This window comes from Gambusia affinis, linkage group LG12 (genome assembly GCF_019740435.1).
Source record: "Gambusia affinis linkage group LG12, SWU_Gaff_1.0, whole genome shotgun sequence".
NCBI classification, from domain to species: domain Eukaryota; kingdom Metazoa; phylum Chordata; class Actinopteri; order Cyprinodontiformes; family Poeciliidae; genus Gambusia; species Gambusia affinis.
In genome coordinates, this window is record NC_057879.1 from 19,188,275 (window position 1) to 19,213,919 (window position 25,645).

General features: G+C 36.8%; 1 protein-coding gene across 1 annotated transcript; it reads left to right on the top strand.

The window, feature by feature from the left end:
• The first annotated feature begins 290 nt into the window (after positions 1-290).
• Positions 291-25,606, top strand: si:ch211-106h4.4 (MAM and LDL-receptor class A domain-containing protein 1). Its single transcript, XM_044134656.1, has 49 exons — positions 291-403; positions 524-623; positions 732-903; positions 1,602-1,815; positions 2,869-3,000; positions 3,123-3,247; positions 3,420-3,657; positions 4,729-4,991; positions 5,475-5,565; positions 5,671-5,811; positions 6,566-6,694; positions 7,525-7,658; positions 7,771-7,939; positions 8,084-8,203; positions 8,633-8,787; positions 8,860-8,955; positions 9,154-9,244; positions 9,328-9,447; positions 10,094-10,196; positions 10,284-10,434; positions 10,528-10,747; positions 11,357-11,480; positions 11,895-12,024; positions 13,288-13,366; positions 13,448-13,600; positions 14,086-14,211; positions 14,309-14,521; positions 14,608-14,724; positions 14,903-15,064; positions 15,196-15,287; positions 16,163-16,330; positions 16,439-16,612; positions 16,695-16,803; positions 16,980-17,102; positions 17,230-17,329; positions 17,510-17,669; positions 18,272-18,386; positions 18,512-18,655; positions 19,095-19,282; positions 19,609-19,774; positions 20,535-20,753; positions 20,910-21,088; positions 22,781-23,018; positions 23,217-23,376; positions 23,459-23,573; positions 24,636-24,753; positions 24,874-24,970; positions 25,090-25,165; positions 25,236-25,606. The coding sequence occupies exons 1-49, from the start codon at positions 352-354 to the stop codon at positions 25,326-25,328; spliced, it is 6,954 nt and encodes a 2,317-aa protein (XP_043990591.1). The 5' UTR covers positions 291-351; the 3' UTR covers positions 25,329-25,606.
• The last annotated feature ends 39 nt before the right edge of the window (positions 25,607-25,645 follow it).

A 25,645-nucleotide genomic window follows, 5' to 3' on the forward strand; every position in this document is an offset into this window, starting at 1 on the left:
CCATAGCTACTAGCACATAGCATTCGTCTACAACTCATAGGCGGAAGTGAGAGCTTTGCGCAACGCAAATAACCATCCAGCCGGAACAAGGGTGCATAGTAGTAAAACATAATTTAACTACGCTTTTTCAAAAGGCTGGGAGTTTATTCTGAAGGATGATAATATGCTTTTGGGCATACTCATCTTTATTGTAAAAAAAATATCATGGAAATATAATTATCAAAGAGGCTTCATCAAGTTTTGTTTTAGTATTTTATTAATTAATATTTTCAAGGTTCATGCAACTTTGAGAATCACACATGTGGTTGGAAAGACATCAGTGAAGAACCATCCTACAGCTGGAGACGGCAGATGGTAAACACCTCAGTACCAGGACAGGACCACACCACAGGGACCCCTTGGGGTAATCATTACTGTTCCTTTTTTAATTAATTCTCTGTCAACATACATTGTGAGCATTTGAAACACTTTAAGAAGCAGATGTTTTCTTCTTGTTTTTTATTTTATTTTTTTTTGTGCTCAGGGTATGTCATGTACATAGATGGTGAAAAAACTCATTTCATCCACGAAGCCACGTTGGAGTATCCTGTCAACCAACTGGCTGCTTTGGGATGCCAAATCAGGTAACAAGAACTAACATTTCACATTTATTATTTAGCACAGATTGTGGGATCTTTATTTTGTCCTTTTTGTGCCAAAGTCATCTGCTTTTCTTCATACTTTTGTTTCAGGTTTTGGTATCATATTTATGAAGATAATTCATCCCCAATATCAACATCATCCCTTAAAGTAAAAATGATCAGAGGCACAGTTGAGAGAGATTTACTAAAGATTTCCAAAATAAAAACTGATGGTTGGGAGAATGCAACGGCTTTTATTGGTAATCAACCAGGAGGCTACCAGGTTGGTAAAGAAACCTGTTTATTGTGTGGATTTAAAAATGGATTTGTTGTTTAGAAAGTAAAATTATTATTTACCTCGATGACTTAAAAACCAACAAATCCTATTTTGTTTCATGCAGTGTTTTCCAGGTTTTATTGATCTTTGTCTATGTCATGTTTGGTGGAGGTTCATTATGGACCAAAATGCAGTACAGTGGAGTAGATGATAAAAAATATCTAATGTTGAACACAAAAACTTACAACACCCCTCCTCCCCCCACCCCCAAAAAACACACACCTTTTTAAAAGTATTAGTGTATGCAGTAGTAGTGATGCAGCAATATAATATTTATTTTAGGTTTTTTTAAACACATTTTATTGAGGGTATCTTAAATTTTGCGTACTACAGTTCATTACAGAAATATTAAGTTCAGATATGGAGTTGTCTCTACTTCAGAAAAATTCCACTTGAAAGCATAAACACATACACTCTGCATTATGAAGTGGAAAATTAGGGCATTGTTTTAAATTTTTTTAAAGACAATGAGTAATACAGTTCTGAATACTTTTATTGTACTAGTTAAGAAAAGAATTTATTTTGTTGGGATATTTATATTTAATCTCAGGTATAGCAGATATGGGAGAAAAATCCTGAATATAAGTGTTTAAAAAGGCGTTTTTGATTTTCTGCAACAAATATAAGGTTTTCTTTCTGCACAGCTGCTGTTTTCTTTCGACCCTTCATTTATGGAACAAAAACATGTGATGCTGGATGATATCAGCTTTGAGAACTGTGCAGAGGGAGAAATCCCAGAGGAATCAGACAACCTCTCATGTGATTTTGAAAAGGATACCTGTTCCTGGTACCATGACTACACATCTAGTCTGTTGTGGAAGAGAAGCACTGGGGCATATGAAGACCTAACCGGGAATGGTAAGCATTGTAATAAGGAGTTAATTGAGAGGAGAGAAGCGAGAAATTAAAACTTTCAGTTCATGGTCAAAGTTTTAGAAACTTTCATATCAGCATAAAAACAAACCTAAACTAACCAGACAGGCAATAACAACTAGTGCTTTGCAAATTTATTCATATTCCTTAAACTTTTTCTCAGTGTATTTCATTAGGATTTTTTGTGACAGACTAATTTAAAGTAGCACAATTGTAGATTAGAATGAAAAGGTAGGTGTTAGCATTAATCAGAGGAAGTGGCAAGGATGACCATTGTAACTCTGAAGGGGCTAAAGACATCAGCTTGGTTTATATATGTTAGTCCACAGGTGTATGTTAGTCCACTCCAGTCTTGGAGGGCCACTGCCCTGCAACTTTTAGATGTGCCTCTGCTGCACCACACCTGACTAGAATAATTTGGTCATTAAGGCTCTGGATAACTGATCTACACAGGTAATTAAGCTGTTTCATTCCAGTGTTTTGTACCTGTGGCATGTCTAAAAACTGCAGGACACTGGCCCTTGAGGACTGGAGTTTGACACCCCTGTGTCATGCATTCTACAAATATCTCTTCTAACGCACCAAGAAGACATTCATTTTTTTTTAATTCTGAAGTCCAGTTTACAACCTTCCTAACTCCATTTGGGGACTGAACAAACATGAAGGAAGAATGACCCACATTGCCCAGACTTAAAGCTTTTTTACAAAGAAGATTTTACACAAAATCAGGTTTCTGTGTCAGAAGCTAGTAGAAACCTATCCCCAAAGATTTGTTGATGCGATTGGCATGAAAAGAGATTCTTGTAAAGTATTGTCTGTGGGTTTTCTGAGTACTATCTTGTGTTGTTCTAGTACTTAAAATTAATGTAAGATCCATAAAATGTTGTGTCTGAAAAGGTTAAAGAAGTATTAATACTTTTGACTCTAAATACTTGCACTCATATCAGTAATTTCTGAATATTTGTATCAACAGATTGGTTGTGGAATAAAAAAAAAAAACTAAAGCGAATTATATTTCTATTTCTCTTTTCTCTACAGGTTACTTCATGTTTATAAAAGCTAAGAACCAAATGAATATATCATCATCAGCCAGGCTCATCAGCTTCCCTAAACCTGCTGGCCAAACCATCTGTGTGAGCTTCCATTACTACATATTTGGGAACAGCATTGGTATGTGGTTCCCTGTACACATCTATTCCACAAATAAAATAAGGCTTTTTAGAATTTTATCATAAAGTACAGTAATATTATAAAGTATCAGCAATTACAACAACTTCTGCTGTTGTAATTAGGATCCCTGAGGTTTATTACGAAACACTCTGGGGAACCAGAAACAATCGTCTGGATGCGAAGTGGCACACAGGGAAACAAATGGCGGTTTGCAGATCTTACCTTCAACAGCGACAGACCAATACAGGTCATTACAGTTTATGATTTACATATTTTTGCTTAGACAATTAAAAATAGTTTGCAAATTGTGGAGGGTTAATCATCAGAAATAAATAAGTCACCTTCATGTAGATTTAGATTTGTGTATTCACATTTAGCTGCATTGTTGTTCTGAATCTTCACTTCATTTCATTCTCCAGTTCATTATAGAAGCTGTGGTGGGCGGCACACAGGGGAGTATTGCCATTGATGACATTGAGGTGGCCGCTAGTTTGAATGGCTCGTGTCCACCTGAGAGAGAGTGTACTTTCCAGGGTTCTCTTTGTGGCATGCAGCCTCATCCCTCTGCGAGCTTCAGCTGGAACCGGATCACAGGCATGTCCCAGCCAGCCAACTCTTCAGGTCCCACCAAAGATCACACTCTGGGGACAGATCAAGGTCTGCAGCTTCATTACATGGCATCTTGCAAAAATATCCATCCAGCCTTTCTGTTTTCTTTTTTTTTATTCCCATCATATTATAAAGTCAAACCTGAGGGTGTTTTAATGTAATTTTGTTTGATAGGCCAACACAAAGTAGGGTTTTATTGTAATGCATAAGGGAGTGGTTTTTATGAAATGTTTTTCTTTACAAATAAAACAACAGTGCAGAGATTAATTCTCAGCCTGATGCTGCAACAGTTATGTTTTATTGTTGGTCAGGATGATGTGTAAACTTCAAGTAGAACTTCAAATCAGCAAAGTCAACAAACAGCTTTCTTTTTAGCATTCTCCCATAAGAGACAGTTTTATAGAATGCATTGCTGACAATTTTAGACCTCCTTAGTCAATTTGTTCAGTTGTACTATATATCCAGCCATTTTCAGAAAAAGGATTAAATCAGTCGTTTCAAACTGCATTCCTTGAGGCCAGGAATCCTGCAACTTTAGGTGTGTCCCTTGTTCTACACTCTTGAATTAAATGGTGAAACTGCCTTACTAGCATTCAGTGAAGCAAAACTTGAACTCAAGTTTTGCTATTGAGTTCAAATTGAAGCTAAGAGTGCTAAAGCAGAGACATATCTAAAAGTTGCAAGACTCTGGCCCTCGAGGAATGCAGTTTGAGACCACTGGATTAAGCAGTGCTCTGTGAGATGTTGGTAAATAGTTTTATATCTTACTTCTGCTTTAAGCTTATCATCAGCTCTATTATTGACAGATCTGATGTGTCCCTTGGCGTTTATGAGACTTTTGTTCACTAATTTTCTTTAACAAACTTGAGACTAGATTACACACAGATGAACTCCATGGTACTTATATTTTTGACTTTTGAAGTTGCACTGAATTTGATTTAGGGTTGTCGGGGTACAGAGGGTCATCTACTGTATGCACGCTACACAGTATATAAACCGCATTTCATTAGTAAAAAAGTTTGAAGACAATGTAATCACTTTCCAGTAAAATAGAGAGGTTTACTGTATAATAATCGATTCATCCAAGCAACATTGTGAGACATTTTTCTCTATTTGTAGGTTACTACTTGAGTGCTGGATTATGGAAGCACTCTGTGGGATCCAGAGGGGCTATGCTAGCTCTGATGGAACCTACACCGCTTGATGGGGAGTGCCTAATGTTCTGGTATTACATGGAAGGAACAGGAGTGGGTGAACTGAGTGTTTACCTTCAAACTGATAGCCAAGAAAATGCCACCAAGCTGTGGAGAAGGATAGGCGACCAGGGATCACACTGGCGGCATGGGAGAGTAACACTTTACAATCCACAAAGCAATTATCAGGTAGCTACCCAGTCTCACATTACCATGGTTATGTTTGCAGATTATGATTTCTGGGGGAAAATTTAACCAAATATTAACTCATTTTATTCTTGTTTTATCAATTTTAGCAATAAATGAAAATAAAAAAGAGACTATTACCCACATCTGGATGGTTTCACAGAAGTATTTTTTCTTGTCTTTATGGGTTTTAATGATATTTTCAAAATCAAATCAGTTTATTAAAAGGAAATATTCAAGGGGTTTATTTTATCAGTTTATTATCGTGGGTAAAATATGCTTTTTGGAGTCACGTAAATTAAATAAAATGGATGTAAGAGTACCATGTAAAAATCAGGACGTAGCATCTTCTTTTCTTTTTCTGGCGTTAATTTCATGGATAAAATTACTTTAATCCAAGACAGGCAATCTATACCCACAGTACATTTATGTGCCAACAATGGCTAAAACATTTGATCAAATTTTGGTTTGTTCTGTACTTAACAGGTGGTGTTTGAAGCAATAGCTGGAGATGAACCAATGAGAGATATTGCTATTGATGACCTCACCGTCTTGAATGGTGTCTGTCCTCCACCAGGTAATTGGCAATGGATAAATTTGGTCTAACTTTATATTTAGGCATGTTTGTAAGTATCAAAGCAGTTTGATTGTGGTAATGTTTTTTCTGTGTTTTGTATTGAAGGCTTTTGTGACTTTGAGATGGACTTCTGCAGCTGGGTCAACAGTCCCCCAGCAGAGTCTGAAGTAGAGTGGGACTGGCTCTCAGGCCAAAGTGATGAACCTTTTATTCCTAGAAGAGACCACTCAACAAATTCTCCTTTAGGTGAGCAATCATACATCATGCAGAATTTCTTTCTATCATGATCTAACTATGTAGAAGTTTTGCACTCTTAAACTTGGTAGTTATTTTACTAACCAAGTCAAACAGTTCTGTGTTAATTTAACTCAGAGGTGGAAAGTGATATAAAAAATTACAGTAAAAGTAGTTAAAATGAATAATCCATCCATTTTCTATACTTGTTTAATCCATTTGAACTCGCAGTTAGAGTCGATGTCTTTCTTCTGGTGTACAAGCACACATTTAGGTATAATTGAGTGCCAGTTATGGTCAAATTTGTGTTTTTAAACTGTGGGAAGAAGGTGGAGTGGAGAGAACATGCAGATTCCACACAGAAAGGCCCTAACTGTGATTAAAACCCCAGTCGGTCCTTTAAGATAACATTATCTACTAACAAAGGTGTCACATTTCAGGCCAAATCACATAAAACCCATAGATAACCTCATAGAGTCCAATACAACTCAATAAAAAATAACTCTTAAGGATTGTAATTTTATGCTTGGTATATTACGCTTTAAAGGGGCATTAACATGTATGTTCCAGGTCTTACCTTCATTTGTTATATATATATATATATAACATAACTGAAAGTCACCAAATTCTCACTAAAATGTTGAAGTTGTTCATGTGTTTTTGAATAGAAAGACAAGTTATCTTGATTGTTTATTTTTCAGTCATGTTTGAAATTAATTACCGTAATAAATTCAGTTTATTTATATGATGCATTTTGCTGCCACAGGCCACTTTGCATTTTTAAGGCCCCTTGAGTCTGAAAAAGAAGAATTTGCCCAGTTGGAGAGTGAGTCCATGGAAGCAGTAGAAAGTGGTTGCATAAAGATCTGGCACCACACTGAAGGATGGCGTATTGGTAAGCACATTTTACTTTTTCTTTAGCAATTAATTGAAATCAGTCATTGTATTTTTCCCAACTTTTGGTTTTGTGTCTTATCCCTGAAGCTTACAGCTAAGGAATATTGTGTTTCTGGAAAATCCTTTAGAGACTCCTGATACGCATGACATTAGATAATTTTGTTCTTTCTTTAAAATACTTTTGTTTTCCACCAAATTTCTCATACAAATGCATTGATTGTTTTTTCCTCTTAATGTGTGCTTATTTTCTTTCCCTACTATTATGATTTTTAGTTCTTCAGCTGAACCATCTTCATGTCAGTGGGTTGCAAGAGTCAGAAGCTCACAGTTCTGTATTTGCCAGAAACTTCACCTAAAAATTTTAACATATTTATTTGTTGCATTGTTTTTAAAGTTTGTCGGAAAAGGGATAAAAGTGTATGTGAGTCTGTAACATTACCATTAAAGGAATTTTGGCCCACTGTTCTCTTAAAAATTGTTTAATTGAGCCAAAATGAAGGACAATCTGAATAACTTCTGAAGCTAGACTTGTCTTTGGCATAACAAACATTTATCTTGATCTATCTTTTTGTTGTGCTTCATTTCAACGGGGTTTGTTCAGTTGATACAAATCATTGTCCTTCAGGAACGTTCAAACTTTAGTTATCAAATAAAGAAGGGTTTGTGCTAAAATGTGTCATTTATGTGCAAGATTTCAGTTGCGATTTGTGCGTCCATCCAGTTTTTAGTTTTGTCACTCTTATTGAGGAAACAAATATTTTTTTTAACCATCTGTAAATATGATCTTTTTTTTAATTGCTTTGTTTTCTCACTTTTTGGTGCTTTCAGGACCATCAGACATTACACTAACAGTGTTTTTAAGTGAGGCTGGTGTTCTGCATCCCCTATTCAGTACTAATGGTTACATGAATTCCACGTGGATTGAAGACAGAGTGAATTACAATTCATCCAGTCTTCATAAGGTTACTTATTTAGAATTTTATATCACATTTTCATTGTTCCGTTTTTTAGTGTATTTTGTGCTTGAATTTATTTTAAAGCTTTAAAATCTGATAATTGTACTTCTGACTGCAGATTATTTTACAAGCCCGCTGTCCAGTTTTGAACGACCAAAGTTTTGCACTAGATGATATCCATATCATCCGAGGCAAATCTTGTGAAGATCTTATCCCCACCACGACCAACTCTCCCACCACAACTACCAGTGCTCCTCCCTCTAACATGGACTGCAGCTTTGAAAAAGGTCAAACTCAAAGATTTAAGTTTAAGTAACATAACATAGTAACATAGACGTCTGCATTTTGCTTTTTGGGTTCTTTTGAAGACATTTTAGATTTTTTAATGAAGTTCAGTTTGTCTAATTCAGTGTGTGCTTCTTGTTAAACAGGTTTGTGTAACTGGGTCCAGGAGGACACTGATGATATAAGCTGGACTCTCAGCAATGGACTTCAAGTGGAGGGCGTGTGGAATGGGCCTCAGTATGATCACACTGTTGACAGTGATCAAGGTACTGCCATTTGACGATGACACAAATCACCACCTGGCTGAATGATGCAGCAGTTGTTAGTACTGTAGTTTTGGAACAAGAATATCCTGGGTAAAAATCCTAGCCAGGGGTATTTTTGTACTGAGTTTGCATGTTTCTTCCAAGCATCCAGGTTTGTCTGGGTTCATACAGTCCAGACATTTGCACGTTAAGTCAATTTTTCCGTCTGAGCTGGCCTTTTGGGTGTGTGCCTTTGCATAATTGTTTGTCCTGTGATGTCAAGGCAACATTTCCTGTGTGTACTCTTTCACCAAATAACTGTTGTAGATGAGCAAAATTGTTTCTGTGTATTTTCCATTACACAAAAAAATCTGTCTAAAACAAAGAACTATAGAGAAATCTGACATACTTTTCCAAAGTAAAATTTTTTTGTCTTCTCTCTTTACAAAGGTTTCTTTTTACTGCTGAATGGATCTGGTTTGAAGGATGATGAGAAGGCTGTTACCTCGGTTTCTGTCTCTCATCTTTGGTCACAGAGCTGTATTCAATTCTGGTATTATATGCTGGGGCCGTCAGTATCCACCCTGAATTTGCTACTTCAAACCGTATGTAACCAAATCGGCTTCATGCAACTGTTGCATAAAAAACACTTCTCACAGAATTTTACTCCATGTTAGAAGTCCTCTGAAATCTTGGTCTGGACTCGTCAAGGAACCCAAAACCCGGGCTGGATCAGAACACAAGTAGCTGTAAACTTGACTGACGCACTTCAGGTAGTTGCTTACAAAAGTATTTTTTCAAAGCTTTTGTAGCACTGCTGTCACTTTAAATTTTGCAGCCAACATTGTTTTCTAGACATATGTTATTATGTAAAAATCTTTAAATTGATTAGTTCACAAACAGAATCCAGAACCTTGGATTGGCTTCAAAATATTACTTGTCTCACTTTGATTTCATTAATCTGTTAACAGATAAAGTTCAGTGGGCAGAGGAACATCCATAGTCACGGATTCATTGCTATTGATGACATTACAGTCAGAGCGGGAAGCTGCAGTAATCAGAGTATGTAAACACTTAGAATGAAATGAGGCCAAATTCTTACAGTTTGATTTTTGAATACCTTTCCAAATTAAATCTGTTTTCAGATGAATGTGGATTTGATTCGGATTGGTGTGGATTTGAGAATCGCCTTAGTGACAGGGGTCGCTGGAATCGCACAAGGGGAACAAAGCATCATGTGGATAAGACTTATGGGACTGAAAATGGTCAGTACTGAACTGTGTCAGAGTGCAACTACAAAGTGATGCAAGAATGCACTTGTACTGTTATAGATGTCACTTGTGATGTAAAAGGTCATTGCTGATCAAACCTTTCCTGTTCTGAAAGGCAAACTTAATTTTCAGGATGAAACTGGGACCAAATGGCAAGAAAAATAAATAAATACAAACATCATCAAAAAGTGTGTAGTTAATTAAAACCTTAAAATAACTGCTTAAAAAATAATTGAAAAGAAAAATCTTTTTAAAAATGCAAATCTAATGAAAAATGTGTTTGCCTTAGAGAGGTGAAATGATATAACTTTTACTGTGTGCTGCAGAGTGTATTGTGCATGGCAACAACAGTTTTAATGTTTTGGACAAAGAACAAAACACCAGTGGTTGCTGCTAACTACAGCGTCATGATAAACTATGTTGCTGAGGCATACTGATCAGATATTATAATGAAACAGTGTTATTGTTCTCTAATCTCTTTAGTTGGTCATTTTATTGATGCTTAAATATTCTACACCAAGAGTATTTGTGCACTGTGCAGGGACCGGAAAAGTATTGGGAACAAATTATTGTAAAAAGATTAAAACATTCCATGTTGGCAAAAAGTAGCCTTTTTAAACAAATTCTGTATATTTTGCAGGATTCTACATGTCTGTGATAATATCAGATTCTGAGCAGAAGGAGACAGCTGAGCTGCTCTCCCCAGTGTACTCTTCAGATACAGAGATGTGTGTACGCTTCTGGTAGGTCCAATACTACCAACACACTCATTTATACTCAACTGTCTAATTTATCTTCTACTCTGGTTATAAATGTGCATGTTATTTCAGGTACATGTTGCCTGCAGAGACCTCCAGCTATCTTTCTGTTCACGTGCTGAGAAGTGGGCAGCTTGGTGATGTCCTTTGGCGTCGCTCTGGATTCCCCTCCAAACACTGGGAAGTGGCTGAGGTCACTGTGTCCTCACCTGCACCTTTTAATGTAAATTAACATTAATAACAATACATTGTTTAAAGCTTGTAACCAGAATTGACCTTTTTTTTTATCAATTTCCAACAAATCTCATCATTTCAGGTGGCATTTCAGTCCGTTCATGTGCCTGGCACCAAAGATACAGTAAAAATAGATGATTTCTCTGTGAGGAATGGAGCTTGTTCTACCCCTGCTAGCTGTGACTTTGAGTCTGGACAATGCACATGGGTCAACATGCACACAGAAGATGGACATGGGTGGGTCATGTCCCACGGAGGCTCCCATGGACCACCAATGGACCACACCACTCAAACCTCAGATGGTAATCCTTATGCTGCAGTGTGTAAAATGGTTTATTCCCAAAAGGTTCATTTTATTATTGCTTACTAATAACTAAAAGCTGAAAGTAGAAATATACCATGCTATTTTTTCATTTTATGAGGAAATGCATTTTTAAAACTGTAAAACAAAAACACATTTCTTTAAATATATAGAACCTAAACTTGGTGGATTTTCTCTCGAATTTGCACTGGCAAATAAAATGTATGTTTACTGCTGCTAAAATAATATTTTACATTGTAAAAAGAAAAATAGTTTCTTGTTTGTTTCAAGATCCTGTTATTTTGGTTAAGTCTCTTTTTCAGTTTGACTTTGTGTTTGTGACCGAGATAAGATTTGCCTCCTCCGCGTTTTGTAAAGAATCCCAATTAGCTAAATAAAGTAATATTTTCAACTTCATTTTGATCCTGTGGCTTGTCAGAATCTTTAAAAAAGAATTAAAAACTGACAGATTTAGATAATTTTTCTGATATTGCCCCAATAATACAGCTTATGCCAGTTTACATAATTTACTTGTTAACTTATCATAAATTATTACAGGTGTCAGACATTAACTTTTTGGATTTTACATTTATCTTCTGTTTACTTGCAGGTTGGTTTTTGCTGAGCTCAGCATTGCACCAAGGCCAACACAGCGTAGCACAGGTTGTGTCTGAATGGATCCAACTGCAAGACACCCCATCTTGTCTCACCTTCTGGTACCATATGGGTAGCAAGTGAGCGTAAAAAACTCCCAGACATATCACATCAAGGCTTTTTAACCTAGATTGAGTGATAGTAAAGTACAAGGATGGACATTATCCTGTTTCCTCACTAACTTCCTCGGGAAGTATGAACAAAAGTCATTTAGTCATGAATCACCTGCTTCACTTTGTGCAACACTAAGAAAAGTTATGTATCAGAGTTCATCAGTGAACCAAGAGCATAATTTTATCCCATTAACAGCAGCCCAAAAGATTTAAGAATCTCATCTAACTGTTTGTTTCCTATAAGCCGAAACAAGGAAAGTAGCTACTTTTCCAGCAAAATGAATGAGAACACTTTGAATGATTATTCCAGAGAATCTTGGAAAATGAATCATTTCATTTTACAGAGATGTAAAAAAAAATGTTTTTTTTTCTTTCTCTCAGGGATTCTGGCACACTAAGGTTGTTTGCACATTCAGACCGAGCAGAAGAGACTCTAATGTTTCACAGCAACAGCAGTGGCAGCAGCTGGACCCGATCCTCCCAGTCACTTTACATGTCTGAACCTTTTCAGGTAAATCAAAAACAATCGCCACAGTTAGAATAAATTACAATGCCTCGCAATAGTATTCATATTCATTGAGTTGCTTACATTCATGTGACAACCACAAATTTCAGTGAATTGTATTGGGGTGTTATTTGATAGACCACGTTAAAGTAGTGTGTAGCTGTCAAACTGAAGGCAGAAAATAGAGGGATTTATATTTTTCTAATAAAATATGATTTGTTATTCTGTAATCTTGGGATTATTTTTGTGTGTTCTTGGATAGAAACCAATGGAGAGCAAATGAACATCAATGATCGGTTATTGCCACAGATTAGGAACTAGATTTCCGATGTGGACTTTGATCTAAACCAGTGAATTATGGCTCTGGGCTCATGTGTTGTATTCTTTTCTTGCTGGAAGGTGAACCTCAAGTCTTATCTGGCCTGTGACAGGCGTTTCCTGTGGAATTAGCATTAGCAAGTTCTACTGGGGTTGCTTGTAGGACTAACCTATATTTAGCTCCATCCTTCTACTTTAAATGTTTGTGCTGAAGAAAAGCATCTCCACGTATTGCTTCTAACTCTATGTTTTGTGGTGAGGATGGAGTCTTTTTGCACTTTGGCTACAAAGGTCAATTTTGGTGTCTTCTGACTAGAGCTCCAGTTTCTGCAGAAGACTGTTGACTAACTGCATTCATTATGCCATATTCCTTAAAGGTCAGAATAGTTGAGTGCGGGGCTAATACATTTCCTGTTCACAGATTCTCATATCTTAGTTATAGATCTCTGCATATTCTCCAAAGTTATTATGAGTCTCTTATCTGCTCTTCCAATCAATGCTTTTCTTAACCAGCCTGTTAGTTTTGATGGACGTCATAGTCTTTGTAGCCATGCTCTTTCCATTTTTAGATGATTGATTATTGTGTGCAAATCTTGTGATATTGTTCTAAAACCTAACCCAGCTTTAAACCTCTACACAACTTTCTGTCTGCTGTGTTCCTTATTTGTCTTCATGATGCTGTTTGTTTGCTAATGTTCTCTAACAAACCTCTGAGGCCTTCACACCATTGCTGTAATTGCAATGAGACTGAATTGCATGTGGGTATACTCTTACTAATTGGCTTAGTTCTGAAGACAATTAGTTGTCCTATATGTTTTGGGAAATCTCTGTAAAAGAGCCTGAAAATATTTGCAACACACATTTTAAATCTTGTATAATTTTTCTTGTAAATAGAACAATGTAAGAACTTAGGCAGCAGTATTTAAGCTGTTTGCATCCTCTCAATAACAGCTTATGATTGAGGCAGAAAGCAACAACAAGGGATTTATTGCCATTGATGACATCAGTCTCACAGAGGGTCTTTGCCCAGGTACTGTTTTTATTTTCGGTCTTCCTCTTCTTCTTCTAATATAAGCATACTTTGTGGTAAATGCAGCCTTTTTCTTTATAGAAAATGAAATAGGAGGATTTGATGGCTGTTCATTTGAAAATGGCACCTGTGACTGGCAGGATATCAGCGTTGGACAGGTTCAGTGGGTGAGAGGAAGGAACGGCACGGGGGACAGTGGACCCTCTGTGGACAACACACTAGGAACTGAGCTGGGTAAGGCTCTCCAGAATCAAAGATAACCATGCTGACTGCCATTATGGGAATCAGTTTTCCACAATACATAAAAATCTGATTCCAACATCATAATGAGGGTTTTGTTAGAAGAAACAAAGAAGCTGAATATGACTTTTTTTCTGTTTCCTCTTTTGTGTTGCATATGCAAGGAATGCTGGGTGTTGTTAGCCACAGTTTCCTCATCCCTGCTTGGGTTTGGATTGCGCCATTTAAGTGCTTGTGCTAAACAGAAAATCTCCCCATCTTTGATGTTTTTTTTCCAAATCTGCAAAGCAGAGTTTTAGTTTTCTAAGTGTTAATTCTAAAATTTAAAGCACCTCTTCTCCCAATATTTTGAAATCTGTTGGTTTACAACAAATCAATATTTCTTCTTGCAATATTTGTTCTGCCCTGATTTGTATTTTTGTTAATTTATGCACCACATACGTTTTCACATAAACAAAGGACTTGGGTGATCCTTTCAGGTTGGTACATGGGATTGGAGGCTGATAGAGGGGGAGAAATGAGTCCTGCTACGCTGCAAAGTCCCATCATGAGAGAGGCCAGCTCTACTTGTACTCTACAGTTTTACCTCAACATGCATGGAGAGGGTATGTTTTATAATTGTATGTCTGCAGATACAGAAATTTATGAAATATAAAGTCTTTGGATTCCCCCTATGTGTAAGCTTGATTGTAACTGTTTCAGAGTCAGAGCTCAAGGTGCTCTTAAAGGAAGGCCCCAGGATCACCACATTGTGGTGGCTAGCTGGAAACAATGGAGATTTGTGGCAGCACAGCAATGTTGTGATTGGCCGGATTCCCCAAGATTTTACCCTCCTGTTTGAAGCTTCCACTAACTTCAACAAACCAGGACACGTTGCTGTAGATGACATCGACTTCACCAACTGCTCCCTTCCTGGTAGGCCACTAGCTTATTGAGCGCTTTTGTCTAATTTATTTTAATCAAATTTCTATTCACTTCAAAGTTTTGGATCTCCTTTGTAGAACCCCAGTCGTGTTCCGAGAATACATTCATGTGCAACAACAGCGCATGTATTGATCCCAGCCATGTGTGTGACTTCAGCGATGACTGCGGGGACAGGTCTGATGAGAATGACTGTGGTGAGCTTCTACACTGTCTGCTGAAAGCAGTAAGGACGCAAAAATCACAAATGTCAAAAAGCATCAGATCTCAGTATTTAGATCTGTAAATCTACAATAAAAGAGTATTTTATGTATCTGCTGTTAACAATTTAAGCCGCTCAAACTCAAGCTCCTTCTCTACTTTCTATATATACAGAAAAGCAAGGTGTGGTGGAGCGTTGCAACTTTGAACAAGGCCTGTGTTCTTGGGCAAACAGCGACGTGGACACACCAGGAGGTGATTGGACACGGCAAGCAGGAGAAGAAGGCTGGCCCAGTCATGGTCCACCGAGGGATCACACTCACAACTTGGCCACAGGTATAATAAACTCTCAGAGATGCTTCTATCACTTCTCATCATCAATAGTTACAGTCTCAGCTGAAGATGTTCCAATATTTTTTAAGTTTCAGTTGTATTCCAATGTCTTTTTTATTATTATTTATGAAAAGGTCACTATATCACACCTGGGAGTCACCTGACTGCAAGGGGCCAGATATCTGAGATTCTTTCAAAGACATTGTTACCAAGCTTTAACTGCACTGTGAGTCTCTTGTTCATTTACTACTTGCATCACATAAAGGAAAATGCAACTTTAGATGTTCTTTTTTGGGTCATTTTCTCCACCATTAAATAAATTGAAAATAAAACAATTTTCAAACCCCTTCAGACAGATGATTAAATGTTAAAGGGGGTACAACAGAGAAATCTGTTGGAACCTAACATAACATAACATTAACATAATCTCACTCTGAATATTTTAGAAAAAATCTATTAAATGGATACAGCAATCTAACATTAAGAAATAATAGTTTTTAATAAAATTACCACTGTCATATTCATTGGTACCTCTAATGGGCCTTTAAAAAAATTACTCTGAGCATTTTTATGCTTTAGTTTAGTTTAGACGTTTTAATTAGGTACACATTGTGTTACTAATTATACTCACTTCTCTCTGTGTGTTATAACCTTGTAAAACATTGGGAAAAAAAATAAAAATCCTCAGTGCTGTCTTGTTGGCAAAATGGGGCCATACAAAGTAAGATGGCTGCCATTTGTGGCTTTGATTTTGTTAAAAGTTCTTAAAATATGTGATATTTATCCTTACCAACAAAAATTTACTCAAATTATTGATTTTGGTTATGATTTTTTTATATATGTTATTCAGTGTGGGATTAGACTCCTGTAATAAAAATCCTCTTTATTTTAAGGCTTTTTGAGCATCTTTACTGGTGAAAAAAGAAAACAAAGTTTGTAGTATAAAAACAATTATGTTGCAGTATTTGCTCTTTTTATTGCCTTTCTAAAACCTGTCTCTGCTCCATAAATTTTTAACTTTCCCTGCTGGCTGATCAAAGTCCACAATATTTTTATGTTGCAATACTTATATTTCTTTCTTTTACTATTTGAACCTTTTAGGTGAGATTCTTTTACTTCAGCATGAGTGATGATTCAGCTCAATTGACAGCAAAGTCCAGAACACTGAAGTCTGGTATTGATGACAAAATGCTGTGGATCAGGGGATCTTCCCACAGCTACAGCTGGCAGAGGTCAAAGATCACGTTCTCCTCCTCAGTCATTAGCAAGGTCTGTGGGAGCTGACGCAAAATGGTCTTTTGTATTAAAAGTCTTACTACATTACAAATGCCTGTCATAAAGAAGAAGAATCAATAACAAAACAAAATGTCTCCTCAGATTGGTTTTAGATATGAGCTTGGGGACACTGAAAGAGGGCTTGTTGCCCTCGATGACATCTCTTTCTCCAGGGAATGCATTTTCGACCCTGAAAACAGCAAACTACCCGAAACATTGCCTACCTCTTCCCCACATACACCTGCAGTAACAACCACACTCATGAGTCCCTGCCAGGTATGTGAAAGCTTAGTAAGTTGAATGGGTTCTTTTAAAATTAAAAATATATTAATTAAGGTCTTTGTCTTTGTACCTTCAGGATAATGAATTTTTTTGCAGCCGTTCTGCTGGGAAAGTGTGTATTCCTGTGACGTTACAGTGTAATTATTATCCAGATTGCCCTGAAGGAGAAGATGAGTCTGGCTGTGGTGAGCATTTGAAATGCATCTCTTTTATAATTAAACTGTATCTACTATTTGTTCCTCCTGGTTGCTTTTATAATCAAATGCAAAATGGTTGTCTCTTAGTTTTGAAGTTTGGAAAAGTTTAATAATTTAGTTATTCATCTTGCACCTATACTCCCTAACTTCTGTACTTGTTCCAGGCTCATGTACATTTGAGAATGATCAGTGCCTGTGGAGTGACGCCAGTGAAGGACCAGCAAAATGGCAGCGACAGAAAGCCAGTAACAACACTGAACCCTCTGAAGATCACACTACACAAACTGGTGACCTTATTTATGTGTTATGAGATTGCACATTTTATTTATATTTTGGATTTCAATTACAGTTAAGACTCCTCCATCCTTAAGTGTTACAAGCAGAGTTGTTTATTTAGCCTTCTCTCTTTCTCAGGCTTCTACATGGCAGTAAATCTCAGTCAGGATTCCACACAAACAGAAGCCAAACTCCTTAGCCCCCAACTCAAACCTTCATCCCCCTACTGTCAGCTACTGTAAGTAACAAAATCTCTCTAATCATTATCTAAAATGTCCAAAATCTAGATGTTCTAATTACAGCTGAATATTCTGTTGCATGAATTGCTTAACACTCCCAAACCCGTCTCTCTCTGCCATGCAACCCGCCTCCTAATCCGACATTCTTCTCCACTTCCTTCCTTCTTCCACATACCCAGGTTTCACTTCCACATCAGTGCAGGGAGTACTGGGTCACTCAGAGTGCTTATGCAGCAAGCTGAGGGTGGTGAAGCAATCCTGTGGTCACGCAGTCACAACACTGTCTCCCTCTGGGCCTTAGCGCAAACGCCTATAGGCCTGTTTCAGCAGACCTACAAGGTGGATACTCATGTTCTAAATCAACACTTTTACCATTTCATTTGGGCCTTTTTATTTTCCAGTTTTCAAGAAAGTGTTAGAAAAACATGGACGTATGGGCAGGGTATTATGTACGGTTTGATTTTTTTTAAAAAGGATCATTTTAGATTTTAATTTAATACATGCAGGATTTTTCAGATTGTGCAAAATATATTGCATAATTAAATATAAGAAACTCATACTATATATTTTTATATATTGTATGTTTGCTATTGGTTACCACAATGCAAAACCAGTAAATGTCCGCAAGATTATTCTAAATAGGAAAAAATTCTTGTTTCAAAGAGCTTAAGTGTAAATTCAGATAACTCATTTATTTTAGTTCCCCACATCTTGCATTAGTTTTTATGTTATTCTTTCATTCTTATGTTTTTTTTTAGCAGTGAATAGATGAAGACACACTTATTTAGGAGTAGTCAAATGTTTTCTGAAGTTTCTATAAATTAAAAAGACTGCCCCCTGAAAACTCATATAAGCCAAGGCTGAAACTAAAACTTTGAACTGGAACATTTGTAGCTTACATAGATATTTTTACAAATGTGTGTTGCCATCTGTGTTCTCAGGTTTGGTTCAGTAGTACAAGTAAAGCCACAGGGCCCATCAGCTCTTCTGGAGACCATGTTGTTGCTGTGGATGACATCACCTTTATTAACTGTGAAACAACCTATGAGCCACCAGGTGATTTTGGTTCCATTAAATTTCCTAACAATTGGTTCTATTTAGTTTTAGAATTTGAGGTTTTGTGACCCATGTGATTCAGAAAGTTCCGTTTGTTTAAGAATACGTATTTTTTTCTTCCTCAGCCCTGTCTTCTTATGGCTGTACGTTTGAAGATGGATTGTGTGTTTGGGTCCAGGGAGCTGAAGATGAGTTGGACTGGAGCAGTGGCTCAGGTCCCACTGAAACCCCCAATACTGGGCCTGCAGGAGACCACACCATTGGAACAGGTTATTATTCTCCCAAACTGTCTAAAAACATTATTTATTTTAACTTATGTGAATCATAAATATGATATGCTTTGCGAGGATTTATGTGCTAGCAACCAGTTGTAAGAGTTTGCCGAGACAGAGCATGTATGACCACAAGTTAACTTTTAAGAAAGAATTTTGACTTTAGCAGCATACAGAATAGTTAAATAAACAAATAATTAGGTTATATTTAAGTCAGAGATAATTCAACAACAGTGAAAGAACGACAGAATGACTAAACCATTGTGGCAGTTTTTACATAAATGTTCCCTAGTCCTTTTCTTCTTCCCTTTTTCTTCTGTTGTCTCTGCAATTGTGACAATTGTTCAGTTCAGATAAAAGCAAGTAACACAGTAGGGAACCTTATATGTTCTAGGAAGGGACCATAGGTCACTAAGCTTTTGTATTTGTTTTGCAGGGAAGTATCTGTACGTTGAGAGTTCTCATCCAAGTGAGAAGGATAACACAGCACAGTTAAAATCTCTACTTCTGCCACCTGCTGGTGAAAATGGATACTGTTTCACATTTTGGTACCACATGTTTGGAGCTACTGTGGGTTCATTGAAGATGTTTCTGAAATCAGCTGACTCATTGAACAAAATACTGGTAAAACACAAAATAAATGTATAACTTTGGTCCTTCTTCTTAAATGCAATCAATCAGATTCTGTATCTGCAGACTGGATGCTTCTGTCTGCTGCACTGTTGGAAAACAACCATGCAGCTGATTGAGCAATACTTAAGGCTGTTTCCTCTTAATTGTCTCTCTGTTAAAAGAACTTTCTCACAGTTGTGAAATGATGATTGCAAAATGATATTTGTTTATGGTACAATGGCTGCAAACTGCTCAGATTTGGTGCATACCTCCGGGTTGCAAAAACCTCCCCACATCCTCATTGCGTTAAGTGATTCAACCTCCTGTCTTTCCTGTAGGTGTGGCAACAATCAGGAAGCCAAGGGGATGAGTGGTTGCTGGTTCAGAGCCATGTGACCTTGCAAAGAGTACATCAAGTGATTCTGGAGGCCTCCGTAGGGGGAGAGGCTGGTGACATAGCTATTGATGACATTTCACTTATCCATGGACCTTGTCCTGACTCTGGTAATAAAGCACAAAATTCCCATAATGGAACATATCTAGCTTTGTTTTTCTTTTTATCATCTAAAACTGCGCCAGAAATGTTATATTTCTCATTTCAAGCCAAATGTCAAAAATACTGACCTCTTCCATTTTAAGCAGTGACATTACAGAGTAAAGCTCAGACTTTGCTAGTCTGAGTTGAGGTACCCATAAAAATGGTTAATTCTTAGTTTCATTCAAAATCTAAAGCTGACATTATACATCTGTTTATTTCTCTTTGTGGACATTTTAATTAATTATGGGCCCTTAGTTAAACTAAAATACCTTAAAATAACTTTCTGCTGATAGGTGGATATGGTATTTATCATGTAAATGACAAATATTTTATTTCCTCCCTGAGGCTTAATGGATAAATGAACATTTATTTCAATTGTGATACAAAGTGTGTGCTTGTTATCCCCCTAGGATAGTTTAGAACTGATGCATGGTAAGTATGAAATGTTTTGTAGTAGCCCACTTTTTCAATTCTAACATAGTAAGGTATAAAATTGCTAAAATTGCAAAGGTAAAAACGGGTGAAGGGAAAAGCAACAGGTGCCTGGTTTTATAAAATATGCACAACCATGTACCAAAACTACAGCAGCTCCATTTTATGTGATGGTACGATTATTGCACACCTAAGTAAAACTGTAATTATCCTTAAATTCATGAGAACAGCAAATGATATTTGGGTGGTTTCATAAACACAAAATAGTAAAACTTTGATAACTTTGCTTTTTAGACTTGTGTGACTTCGAGTTGGGCAGCTGTAACTGGCAGCAGGAAACATCAGATGAGTTTGATTGGATCAGAAAGTGGGGCAGCACACTCAACCCCAACACAGGACCAGAGAGTGACCACACCACCAACACACCCACGGGTCACTATTACTACCTGCCTTCCTCTATGGATGACCAAGCTGGCCAAAAAGCTTTAATGTCTTCGCCTCTATACAGTGAAAGTGAGACTCAACATTACACTGTGAAAACATTTAGAATTTGATGTTTGGAGGACTATTTGTCTTTAGCTACTTTATTTGGGCAAAACTCAAACTCCTGTAAATGCTAAGTTATGTTAAAAAAATGATAAAATTCTGTATCATTATTGCTGTGTTCAGGTAAAGGATCTTGTTTGCAGCTGTGGTACCACATGTACGGCAAAGGAATGGGCACACTGAATGTTTATCAACAGAATCTAGATGGGAAGGAGGTTCTGATTTTCTCACAGACAGGAAACCAGGGACGGCTGTGGAGGTTCGCTCAGGCTGAGCTCCTGCCACGGACGCAGCCATACAGAGTGAGTCACTCAAATTCAGCTTCATTATGTAATGAAGTTACATAGTGAACTTCATTGCAGTTCATGATTAGATCTCTTATTAAAGCCCTAATAAATTTTTTTTTTTTTTTTTTTTTTTTTTTTTTAAAGCTTTTATTGGCTCCAGTGGCCTTTATTTGATAGTTAATTGACAGGAAAGTGGGTAAGGAGAGAAGGGGGAAGACATGCGGCAAAGGTCGCCAGGCCGGGAATCGAACCTGTGACGGCCGCGTCAAGGACTAAGGCCTCCTTATGTGGGTTGTGCTTAACCCCTGCGCCACCACAGCACATCCCACCTAATAAATGTTTTAATGGCATATATATACTTGGCTGCAGTATATATATATATATATATATATATATATATATATATATATATATATATATATATATATATATATATATATATATATATATATATATATATATATATATATATATATATATATATATTTCATGTTATGCTCCAATTCATCATGATTGCTTTTTCTGAAGAAGACATTTTTACTGAAAGCCTTATAAAGATTTTGTATTCCAGTACAGATCTGATACACTTTATAAATTAGTTGACCAATACACACACCAAATCTGAAACTGTATTATGATTAAGATAAAATTGACCTATGTTTAAAAACTTAGGCAATTCAAATTGCAATAAAATAACATACATTCTTTCATCACCGTTATATGATAAACATTAGTGTGATTTTGCATGTATATGCATACGTCTATGCATCTCAGGACTTTGCAGCACAGAAATTTTGTCCCGACCATAGTTTTTGCTGTGCAGCTTCAATATGAAGCTCTATGGCTTCATATTGCATTAGAACATGCTAATATGGTTAGCATATTTGGAAAATCTCCTATAAGGTTATAACAACGTGACACTTCACTGTTCACATTACACATTCACAGCTGCTGCTGTTGTTGTTCTGCACAGCTAGCTGAAGACTGAAAGTTAAGCCAAACCTACTTACTCTATGTTTTTATATGACTTCTTGATAAGTCAGTTAATGAAATATTTAAATGTGATTCTAAGAAATTGTGTAGAAAAACTGTACAAACATATTTCTATCTGGTGCATAAATTCCACACTTTAATTTTAACCTTGTAAAACTTAGCAACTAGTATTTCACTTGCACTCTATACACAATGTTCCCAAATTGAGAGCTGTCTAACCATGACACATATAGGGCAAGTGGACAGGAAGCTGCAGCAGCTAATACGGTCTCTCTTACACTTTAATATCGTAAGGAGTGAAAACCCCAGACAAGTTAGATCAACAACTGAATATGCAGAGCCTATCGAAACACCTTGCAGGCTAAATATGTATGCAGTTGATGCAGTTATTGGTGGTTGAATTCAGTTCTGCACTCTGACATCAATCATATCAAACTGGGATCAGCATTAGTAACTTAGACATCACTCGTATTTTTGATGGACTGCTTTCTCAAAGGTTCTTTGTATAGTCTGTTTTAAATTGCAATTGATTTAAAGTTATGTACAATATGATGTTTATGTGTAGACAAAACATGTAACAAACCAACTGGTTTTTAAGTCTGAAAACCCTTTTTACCTAAATATTTTATCAATATCCTTTCTTGCAATATTATTAATAAATCTGATTTTAAGAAATATTTACACTGAAAATAGGAATGTGCTGTGTACTTTTAGATTGTGGTGGAAGGCGTGAAGACCGGACCAACCTTGGAGGGAGATATGGCCTTTGACGATGTACAGCTCATAGATGCGCAGTGCCCTCCTCATGGTTTCTGTGACTTTGAGAGGTCCTTCTGCAGCTGGAGCAACTTGGGTGGTAGAGTCGACCAGGGAGACTGGCTTCTTGGAGCAGGAGCTTCCCCAAACCCCAACACTGGACCCACTGTTGACCACACAACTAATTCCTCTGATGGTAATCTGATGCTGTGTATCTTATTGTTTGAAAATACAAAAGTACTCATAGTCTGAATTATAGGTGCACTAAGTTAGCCTTTCTTTGATCATATTTTACTTTGCACTTCTAATATTGGAACTAGTCTGATGTACAGATCATCCATATTTGATGTGACGGTAATAGAAAGTATGAGGGACCTTGGCATTGTTTCCTCAGGTCACTACATATATGTGGACAGCTCAGTGGGTGAGTGGGGAGACATGTCCTACCTTGTCAGTGACGTGTTCCAGCCATCCTCAAAGGGACACTGCCTTACATTTTGGTACCACATGTATGGCAGCCACATTGGGACTCTCAATGTCTACATCAATGACAGGTGTGAGAAAAATCACTAGCAAACAGAAATTTAGTGTAAATTGATCTGGTTTAGTTTTATCTTGACTTGTTATGGTTTATAGGAAAATGCATGCTGGAGGCAACGAGGAAGGACATCTGAAATGGACTAAAGCAGGAAACAGTGGAGACCAGTGGCTGCAGGACAGTGTGTCTATTAAACATGACGAAGCATTCTGGGTAATGAACATTGATTTTTTTTTTTCCTGATAAATGCATTAACTGTTAGGAAATCTAAGGTTTTAGTGCAGAACTTTCACCTACTTTCTTCCTCTCTTGGAAGATTATAAACATGCAGTAGGAATAATTTTGGACTTTAATGTATTTCATTTAGTGCAATCTTTTTTAACTTTATACAGCATGAAATAAACACAGTTTGTAAGCATATTGCAAAGATTACAGCAGTAGGTTTCTTTTTTGGTTAATTTTGAACAAAATGCAAAAAAGAAAATATGCTTTTTGTTTCACAACCAACAGAAAAAATGTTTTCTCCTGCTTCATGAACAAACACTTTGCTTTAAATGTGCGGTATGTAGGTCCATTGCCTTCATTGAGAGTTCTGTGTGTAAGTGTGCCACCATTGTTTCTCACCCATCAGTAACGAGATTGTCCAAAAAGTTACTACAAGTTGCTAAATGATGTCATCACAAATTAACACATTTGTTCATGTGTATTCAAATTTCAGCTAAGGGGTAGGAAAACAGAATAACATTGTATGAGAGACTGACAGAGAGGGAAAAAAGTCATGTTTAGAACTGTGAATGAAATTCCTTCTTTCATATCAGCATTAATTCAGTATGTCACAGACCAAACATTCCTTTTTGAGTCTGATAAAAGCCCAAAACAACAAATCTAGCTGAGATATTGGACTTTATATTGCAATTTAATTTTAATTATGTGTTAAGGATAATTAGGCAGATTCAAAAGCCTGAAAATCCTGTCTGAGCGCTGAAGCGAGGGACAGCTGAACGAGGACTGGGCTATAAGTGAGCGCTTTGGAACACTGTAAGAACCCACAGCAAGATCCACTGCTTTTTAAGAAAAGTTACAATGATACATGTCTTGAAACTAAAATCTCCATGAACTCCATGAAAAAGAAACGTTACTGGAAGGTCACATGACACACATTTTATTGTCCAGCTCAGCCAGGTCCTGTGAAGCCTGAATGTGATTGTTGATCAATCAGATGTGTAACAGTTTTTACCAGACAATTTTTTGAGAATTTGTTTTCACTCCCCACAGTTTGTGTTTGTGTATCAAAGAGGAATGAGTATAGGGGGAGACGTGGCTCTTGATGACATCACCATCCAACCGAGCAGCTGCTACTCTGAGCCTTCAGTTCTTCCCTCAGATAATTCAAGTAACTATTTTTACCTAGAATGCTTAATTAGAAGCAAAACAATTGTTGTTCTTCCTGGAAAGAAATGACTAGTTAATTTACTTGTCAGATATTTATCTCCATGTTTTGCTGTTTCTGTAGATGCGCTCTGGGCTGGCCTTGCTGTTGGTCTGACTCTGCTGATTGGAATCATCATCACTATATTCCTTTTCATGCTGAACCGAAAATGGAAGTCGGTGTAAGCTTTTTTTGTGGTTGCTTTGTTTTTCTGACCTCTAATATGAACATAACATAAATAATAATACTAAAGTATGCACAGACATGTTATTGACTTAATTTTGGACCTATATTTGACAGGAACACGTTAACAATAACGAATAATGAGATTCCCAGAGAAATCTCCATGTTTGACATGTCCGACCACACACAACATGTAAGTAAGGATCCCAGAACTTTACGAACTTTATTTTGTGTTATATTATACCATATTATCTTTTTTTCAGGATACACAACCTGATTATACAACTGACTTCTCCTTCTTCAACCAACTGTATGATCCATCAGGACACACTACTGAGAACTCTTCTGACGCTTAGCCTGGTTTAGACTCCATTACTTCATTGAGAGTGGAATATAAATGTATTATATTTGTTCCGCTTTCATATTCAGTATGATTTTTTTTCTGTTCAATTTTTAATTTTTTTTGCATTCTCCCTCATGTTTCTTCAGTTGGTGCTTGGTTAAAGCTTTTGGAGACATTTTTTTTCCAAAGTGGAGAATGTGTTCACTGCTTTAGTCTTTTTCTATTTACTGAAGCAGCTTTGCTCTATAGATTCAAATGAATTGATTCTCCTATTTTAATCAAAACAACTATTGAATGCAGTGACGTGCGGTGAGGTTCATAGCTGGTGAG